The sequence below is a fragment of the Hibiscus syriacus genome, unplaced genomic scaffold, assembly GCF_006381635.1.
Source record: "Hibiscus syriacus cultivar Baekdansim isolate YM2019G1 unplaced genomic scaffold, ASM638163v2 tig00111493_pilon, whole genome shotgun sequence".
NCBI classification, from domain to species: Eukaryota; Viridiplantae; Streptophyta; class Magnoliopsida; order Malvales; family Malvaceae; genus Hibiscus; species Hibiscus syriacus.
In genome coordinates, this window is record NW_024063102.1 from 527,448 (window position 1) to 536,802 (window position 9,355).

Here is a 9,355-nt window from a genome sequence, read left to right on the forward strand (position 1 = left end):
ATTTAGTAATTATTATTAATAATTATTTATTATTAATATTTAATTATTTGATACTAATGATATATTAATGATTACTAGTAATGAAATTATAATAATGATTTAGTAATAATCATTATAATAATAATTTAATAATGATTTTAATATTTAATGATTTGATGATTTAGTAATGATTTGATAATAATCATTATAATATGATTTAGTAATAATTTTATAATAATGATTTAATATTTAATGATTTGATGATTTAGTAATGATTTAGTAATAATCATTATAATAATAATTTAATAATAATGATAATAATGATTTAGTAATAATTTTATAATAATGATTTAATACTAATAATTTAATAATTATTACTAATGATTTAATAATTATTACTAATAATTATGGAATAATAACAAATGAGTGTACAAGTGTGGACTTCTCTAATTTAAATTTATACATAGTCGAATTTATTAATGATTTTTAAATATTTAATGATTTAGTAATTATTATTAATAATGATTTATTATTAATATTTAATTATTTGATACTAATGATTTACTAATGATTACTAGTAATGAAATTATACTAATGATTTGATACTAAAAATCATTGTTAAGGTTAAAAAAACTAGTCTAATTTTAATATATAATTTGTAACAAATAGCAAATGAGTTTACAATTGTTGTCGATGTCGGGGTGTTGTTGAATGATAATGTCGGGGTAGACGTCTGATACGTTGTGGCCTCAGGCTGCACATGTGTTCAAAGTCATACATCGACGAAAACATTGGAGAATAGATGGGTGCCTCAGGCTGCACAAACTCTAGTATGTATGCCGGGACAGTAGAATTATCAACTGTGTGATGCAACGATCCCGCATCACCGAACGGTTGTGGTGCGGTATTATCCACATCGGTCATTTCCGCTTCAGGTTGTTGAGATGAACTCCCACTCCCACTCGGTAGAGAGTATTCAGCTTTACCAAATCTTTTCTTAAACTTAAAAAATTATCGTCTCTCTACCATTGTTGTGAGGAACGACTTTCCATTATCCCAAAAATAAGCAAGGTAAGTCGAAGTCTCAAAATTAAAGTCGTCGTCTTGAATATCGTCAAGAGTTGGCATGAATGAAGCCATATTGTTCCAAGCATTAATGTAGGTTGCATGCTTCTCAACCCAATTAACATTTACGACGACCATCAAATCTGTGCAGGTCATCATGTGTCTCAACCCAATTCACCTGACGATGACTATATAAGTTTTGGAGGAGGTCATGATCCCATGGACTCCGCGGAATAGGTTGGTGGAAGTGGAATTGCCTCAACACTCTATCCCCAAATTGGATCTCAACAAAAGCAAAGTTGATCAATGGTGTAACAGACACCAATATTGAAATCCATCTAAAATATTGTGTGGTATCAATGCAAACATTTCTTCATTCATGTATGGTCTCCAATTAAACTGTAAAATTAAAAAAACAATAAAATTGATTTAAATCAAATAATATAGTTAATTTAAATAATAATAAAAAATAACATATTATACATACCTCCTTTTTGGCCTTAATGTCGATCTTCAGCCTGAACTCTTTAATGTTGTTGTGCACCAACCCCGTGCCTTCAATTTTATGCCTCCATTTGTATATCAATCAAAAAATATATTTTGTTAAATAATTTTAATCAAAATAAATATTTTCTAATTAATATTTTATATTAAAATAGATGATTCATATTACCTTCCGGCAAGTGGAAAGTCAACCGCTGTCCAACTAATCGGTGTCAAAAACGGAAGTCTATGCCAAGCCCATGATTGTAGCAGCAACAGACATCCACCGATTTCTACTGTATTATTATCATTCACGACTAATGACGCCTTGCACATATCACGATACAAGAACACCAATATCGCTGATCCCCAGCTATATTGCCTACAATTCTCAAAATTTGTTAAAAAAAGAAGATACTGAGTGTGAACATAACTATCGGATTTATCAGGCATCAAAATTCCCCCAATCAACTGTAATATATATGCTCGTGTTGCATATATAATTTCGTGCTCCGTACTATTTGGTTGAAGCTGAAATTCATTCTTCAACCATGACAACCTCACATGCCACCCTCTACACTCTGGTGGTACGGGCACTTTCCCAAGAAACAAACTGCAAAGTTGTGCCACATTATTAAACTCATGTGACATTACCGCCGGCATCCCATTTGTTTGGACCCCGAGTTGCATTGCCACATCCTCCAGAGTTATCGTACATTCGCCGCACGGCAAATGAAACGTGTGCGTTTCTGGTTTCCAACGTTCAATCAACGCACTGATCAAACCTGAGACCAACTTGTAATCTCGCACAAATGTTACATACCAAAATCTAGCATCTTGCAAGTTTTCTTCTATCAATGGGTGTGGCTTGGGCACTTTATGTAGCCGAAGACGAATGACTCGCTGCTCGTCCTCCTACAATTAAATATTTCAAAAAATTTATCACAATCATAAAATAATATTAAAATATTTTTTAATTATAATTTATTAAAAAAATATTTTATTCACCATTATTCCCAAATGACTTGAAATATGTTCATTGTCAAGTCTCAGCAGTAGAATTTGGTCAGCCATTGAAATGAATCTGTAAAAAAAATTAAGCAACAATATTTAAAAAATCATTTAATATAATCTAATATAATCTAACTAACTAACTATTTTACAACATAACAAAAAAATTTATTATAATAACTTATAATATATTAAACTAACAAACTAAACTTTTTAAAATATAAGTTTAATGCAAATTTTTCCTTAAACAACTATTAAACTATTCTTTAATATAACTTTAACTATTCTTTAATATAACTTTAACTAATAAACTATTATTTAATATAACTTAAACTAAAAAATTAATTAATTAATTTTTTTATATAATATAAATTCAACAAATAAATATAACTTAACTATTTAACTAACACAAACTAATTACATATTTTTTATATATAACTAACGACTAACAAACTAACTAATTATTTTTATTAATATGTAACTATCAAACATACTAATTAAATAGTTTTTATTTCTATATGATATAACTTAAACTAACAATAATATAACTTAAACTAACAAACTAATTGACTAATTTTTTGTTTTACCCTAATTTATAATAATAAACTAATAAACTAATAATTTATAACAATAAACTAATTTAAATAATTATTCTTTTATATAACTTAAGCTAATAAACTATTTTTTATTATAATAAAACTTAAACTACTAATAAATTAATTAACTAATTTTTTATATAACAAAAATTCAACAACCAAAATGTAACTTAATTATTTAACTAACTACAAACTAATTAAATATTAGACTAACTAACACACTAATTAATTATTTTTTTAATATATAACCATCAAACAAACTAATTAAATAATTTTATATTTAGGTATGATATAACTTAAACTAAACTAATAATAATATAACTTAAACTAACACACTAATTAACTAAAATTTTGTTTTACCTTAAACTAACTAACTAATTAACTAAAATTTTGTTTTACCTTAAACCATAAACTAACAAACTAATAATTTAAAATAATAAACTAATTAAAATAATTAAAAAACTTACCTTGATGTTGTGCTCTCCCTTTCTTCTTCTTTCTTTTTTCTCTGCTATCTTCTCCCTTTCTTTCTTTCTTTTATGTTTCACTCATTAACCACATCCATCCAATATATAATATAACCACCGTCTAGACTCTGCTTCAATTATATCACTCGAGTCATTCACGTGAGCGGGCTGCAATAATGCAGCAATAAGTGCTGCAATAATGCAGTTGAATTCACGTTGCATGGGAGTAGAGGCGCAGCGAGAGCAGAGCACGTGAAAGCTTCGTTCGCGCGGGCCATGCAAAACATGCATGTCACTGGGATGCCCTGGCGACCTACCCAGAACGATGCCAAACGTTGCCAAACGTTGCATGCACGTCAACGTGAGCCATGCACAGCCATGCAGACACTCCAAGCTCGCCCGAATGTCATAACGACCTTCAAGCTCGTCCGAATGCCATGGTGACCTCCATAGGAACTGCAACCCATTTGAGCAATTAATCTGACGAGATCATTATTTGGTGAAAAAAAAAATTGAGAGCGTTATCTCGTTGATTTTGCCATTTCTCGCCTGCTCTGACCAAAAATAAATAAATAGAGAGAGAGAGAGCGCGCGCTAAGAAGCAATGGTGGCGCCGAACTCATTCCGGCTGAAATTTCGATTCACCGGCGCCGCTATTTCGTTCCTTTTTCGGGTCGGTGTCAATTTTCCTTCCAGTTCCCATTTCATATTATTCATAAATTTCGATTAAAACCTTTATTTATTTGTTTTAAACTAAAATTTGAGAATGCCCTGACAGATTAATGGTAAGGATGGCGCTTTAGGGAGACCACTGATCGTAATTCGAGCTACCATCGTCATCAGAAGAATAAGTAGAAAAGATAATTTATTTTTTGTATGTCTACGGCTATTGATTTCTACTCCGTGGTTGTGGAATTTGGTGGTGGCAACTACGGAGCAGAAACAGCTGAACGGATATGCAGCTCAGTGGGAGCTTGTCGAGTAGTAATAGTTCGTCAGTGAGAGTACCGTCCTTGTCTCCGCAGTCATCGAGGCGGCACACTTCCTCGATTGTGTTCCCGGAGAAACGTACTAAGAAGCATAAAGCTTTCTCCAAACGCAGCGAAAGCCCTATCACGGATGATCAAACTGATAAAACCAAAAGGGAAGAGCATCGGATCGATATTGGTGGAGGGGATGAAAATTCGGATTTGCTTGGCTATGCAGTTTACTCAGGGAAGCTCATTCTGGATAAGAGAAAGAATATCCCTAATAGTAATAATTCCTCCGATGTAGAGCAGGATTCTTCTACTGATATAGCCAACCAAGAGGCTGTTGCTGCTAAACTCACTAGCAAGGCATTGATTTGGGGTTCACATGTATTGTCACTTGATGATGTCATCTCGGTAAACATTTAATCCTCTAGAATAGATCATTCCAATGAATAGGATTTATTTTTGGGTTTTAGTTTGCAATCAGTCTGTTCAGTATCTTTATATTTGACAGGTATCCTACAATGTTGGTGTTAGACATTTCACTGTGCACTCTTACCCTCTAAAAAAGGCTGCTTGTGGCTTTTCGGGATTTATTAAACCGAAGAGAAGGCGAAAGGAATTTTGTTTCTTGGCTTCTAGTGTAGAAGAGGCAGTTCAATGGGTTGGTGGGTTTGCAGACTTGCATTGTTTCATCAATTGTTTGCCTCACCCTTTAGTTTCTTCGAAGAAGCAAGCTTCTTCTGAATTGTTTCCAATGGATACTCCTCCTGAGCTTGTGTTCAGATGCAAGAATACACCAAAAATGCTTGTGATATTGAACCCAAGGTCAGGTCGGGGCCGTTCCTCCAAAGTTTTCCATGAGATTGTGGAACCAATATTTAAGGGTTCTTCTTTTGATAATTCCACATTAGGTATGGACTCGGTTCATTGGAATGGGATGCCCTTAATCATGATTGCCGTTGTTAGTTTGTGGTTCTCTTCCTGTTCACCTAATCCACCCATAAAATGATTAAAGTCCATAATGTACTTTCTCTTAGGTGAACATGTATTGATGTTTCTCTGTATCTTATGATGGTGCGATCTAATCTCTTATTATTATATTTCTCTGTATAATGATCTTTAGTTTTGTTGTCATTTTTCCATAGATTTTTGCTTCTTTCACTTTTTATATGCCTTCTTTTCTTTCTCCTGTTATTCTTGTATATTTTTCAAGAAGAAATTATTCTAGACCTTGGGCTGTACTGAATTTTCATGTCGTATATGCAAACTGTGACAGCTTGCTGGATTTAAATTGGAGGTAGTCCAAACAACATCTGCTGGTCATGCTAAAAAGCTGGCATCTACTGTTGATATCAGCACATGCCCTGATGGTAGTACTACTTGAATATCTAATTACCTGTTCGAATTTTGCTTACATTTTTAATGATTTGTCATTATCATCTTATTCGTTAACTGGAATCTAAATCACTCTACTTCCTTTCAGGAATAATATGCATTGGTGGTGATGGGATTGTAAATGAGGTTTCTGAATTCTAATTCTTGTTTCCCTATTCATTTTTTTTCTAGAGAATTTTTGGTCAATTTTTCTAAGGGTGCAAGAAAAAACTAGGCACTAGGACCTTTGTATCATCCAAAGTGCAAGGTGCAAGAAAAGCACTTGCCTGAGCAAAATAAGGAGCATATAAATATTGAATATTTAATGAACTCAAATGATTGTTCTGTGTCTAATCAATTTCTTAATTACAAAGATTAATCACCATAAGTAACTAAAAGTCGTTATCATCAAACAAAAACTATATGTTCACTTTAATGTTTGCTTGAATAATTACCACGTACATCCCGCTTTTTTTCATTGTTCTCTACCTCTTCAAAAGTTGACGGGTAGTTAAAGCCCTTTTAACTTTGAACTGTATCTGACTTGCATTATAGTATAATTCCTTCCAAGACCTGCAGTACTTTACCGTCATCAGATTTTTCATCTCCATTGTAGGGGTTGGTGAGGATTTTATGGTACTAGAAGCATCGTTTTAGAATGTAAATCTTCTTTTGTTCTTTGGGTGTTGAGTTTTATTCGGTATTCTACGGTATTCTACTGGTGTTTCTGTTTTTATCATTAAGTTTCTTGATCTTGGTAAATGTGTAGGTTCTAAATGGTCTGCTTTGTAGAGACAATAAGAAAGAAGGAATTTCTATACCTATTGGAATTATACCAGCAGGTTCTGATAATTCATTGGTTTGGACTGTTCTTGGCGTTAGAGATCCAGTCTCTGCCGCAATTTCTATTGTAAAGGTAATGCTACTTGCTATTCAAGACGAGATTTTCTTTTCATGCCAGTTATTCTGTTACTTCTTTCATAGATTGATTTGTAGTGTTTTCCAAAATCAGTTTGATCCATGCGTCTGAAATTGTCTAATACCCTAACATGTTGTGAATACCACATTTCTTTTCATTGTTGTATCAAATTCCTACTTGCCTTTTTGTTTCTTTACAATTAAGCTTTTGTTGGTTTCAGGGAGGTCTAACTGCTATAGATGTTTTTGCTGTTGAGTGGATTCGGACTGGTGTTATTCACTTTGGGATGACCGTCTCTTATTATGGTTTTGTGAGTGATGGTATGTATTGGTGATCCTGGTTAACACAATGGAATTCAGTTGGTTTCTATATCCAGTCAACCTCTGTTCTTTTGAAATGTGTTCAATCTATGTTTGCTTCATTCTAGCATACCTTGGCATCTCAACATGTGCCTGAATATTGCTTGCTATGATGCCTGAATTTTAAGCGTGAGTTAACATCTACTTACTATGATCCTTTAAAATGATTTGAGCATTCATCCTCTTATATGGGACACTCATGTAACTGGCTTTTAAAAGGGTAACTGATTTTCTTGTTTATCATTTTTTGCATTCCTTGGGTTCAGAAAAAGGCTATTTCTGTACTTCACCCTTTGCTATTTTCTCATTCTCACAAGTTTGTGTCTATAGTTGAAATCACGCCAGAAGTTCTCGTAGACTAGCCATCTTTGCGACTTTTGTTTGAACCTTTTGGTTTTAAGTTGCCTAAGGCACAATTAGATTCAAAGAAGGTATATATATAAAATGTTTGAATGAAGAAAACCTTTTAGGTGCGTATATGATGCTTCATAAAGTGTCTTTGTATGATTGTCTCCTAATATGGGAATGATAAACTGTATGTTTGTATCTTTTTCTCATGTCTTGCAGTCTTAGAACTTTCTGAGAAATATCAGAAGCGATTTGGTCCACTACGATATTTTGTTGCGGGGTTCCTAAAGTTATTGTGCTTGCCAAAATACAACTATGAAGTGGAGTACCTCTCAGCAGCAAAAGAGGATCTAGAAGGTAAAATCTCTACTGATAGGGAGGTAGTCGACTTGTCAGATCTTTATACCAACATTATGAGGAGGTCAAACACAGATGGCATACCCAGAGCCTCTAGTTTATCTAGTATTGATTCAATAATGACTCCCAACCGAGTGTCTATAGGTGAGATGGACACATGTAGCACTCATGCCAGCACCGAACAATCCGAATATGTGCGTGGCCTTGATCCAAAGACTAAACAGTTGTCATCTGGGAGAAGCAATGTAACAAATGAGCCTGAAGTTATTCACCCTCAGTTACCACTGTCAACAATTCCAAACTGGCGAAGGACCAGGTCAAAATCTAGGACAGATAAAGGATGGAGCGGATTGACTGCTGCTCCTGATCCTTCTAGATGTTCTTGGGGTAATGCTGCAACAAATGATAGTGAGGATATATCTTCGACATTGTCTGATCCGGGTCCAATTTGGGATGCTGAACCAAAATGGGACACTGAAGCTAATTGGGATAAAGAAAATTCTATTGAGTTACCAGGGCCACAAAATGTTGTTGATTCACGAATAAAGAAGGAAGTTGCCCCAAGATTCGAAGATAAATGGATTGTAAATAAGGGACCATTTCTTGGCATCCTTGTGTGCAATCATGCATGCAGAACGGTGCAGAGTTCTCAGGTGGTGGCTCCGAAAGCCGAACATGATGATAACACCATGGATATGCTCTTAGTTCATGGGAGTGGGCAACTTCGGTTGATTAGATTTTTCTTGCTTCTACAGATGGGTAAACACCTTTCACTGCCATATGTTGAATATGTCAAGGTAAACACCTTTGTTCCATGAACAATCTTATATATCAAATATATCAACTTAGTCATTGCACCCATAAAAGTTCATCCAAGTTCAGGAATTTTGTTAAAATTGTTGATGCAACTGGTTTGAACATGTGTTTGTTGGTGCTTCACATTCGGAAAGTTATCCCTTGCTCTTCAATTCATTTTAGGGGCATTTAATAGGTGTTTTATAGACTTTTAATCCAAAAGTTAGATCAGTGAATAATGGGTCCTATATGCATAAATATCAACGGATGATTTCAACCATCTAACTATAGCTTCTATTAAAAATGGCAGGTAATATCAGTTAAAATTAAGGCTGGGAAACACACACATAACGGTTGTGGCATTGATGGTGAGTTTTTCCCCCTTAACGGAGAAGTAGTGTCGTCATTGCTTCCAGAACAGTGCAGACTAATCGGTCGGTTCCCTGGCCATCATGTATGATGCCCAAGAGACGTTTTCTCTAGAAATGTTCTTTTTGTCATATGTAGGATGCAAATGCTTTCTTCTAGACTCGCAGCTTGGGAGTGTCGGAGCTTCCTTGTCCAGGACAAACATTTGGTCTGATACTATAGTATTTCTCATGCTAAAACTCCTCCCATTTGTGCCATT

The 9,355-nt window shown here is 34.1% G+C and overlaps 1 protein-coding gene across 1 annotated transcript; it reads left to right on the forward strand.

Annotated features, from left to right (window-relative positions):
• The first annotated feature begins 4,493 nt into the window (after positions 1-4,493).
• On the forward strand, positions 4,494-9,270 carry LOC120163738 (sphingoid long-chain bases kinase 1-like). The gene is made up of 8 exons (XM_039173585.1): positions 4,494-4,986; positions 5,087-5,456; positions 5,850-5,945; positions 6,059-6,096; positions 6,719-6,865; positions 7,089-7,188; positions 7,795-8,729; positions 9,038-9,270. Exons 1-8 carry the CDS (start codon positions 4,558-4,560, stop codon positions 9,185-9,187), a joined length of 2,265 nt encoding a protein of 754 aa, XP_039029516.1. The 5' UTR covers positions 4,494-4,557; the 3' UTR covers positions 9,188-9,270.
• Positions 9,271-9,355: the final 85 nt, after the last annotated feature.

What these genes read in the sequence shown, in the direction of transcription:
- LOC120163738 (XM_039173585.1), top strand. Translation starts at nt 4,558, where the DNA reads ATGCAGCTCAGTGGGAGCTTGTCGAGTAGTAATAGTTCGTCAGTGAGA. An exon ending in CACTTGATGATGTCATCTCG is followed by an intron (nt 4,987 to 5,086) that starts GTAAACATTTAA and finishes TATATTTGACAG; the next exon opens with GTATCCTACAATGTTGGTGT. An exon ending in TATCAGCACATGCCCTGATG is followed by an intron (nt 5,946 to 6,058) that starts GTAGTACTACTT and finishes ACTTCCTTTCAG; the next exon opens with GAATAATATGCATTGGTGGT.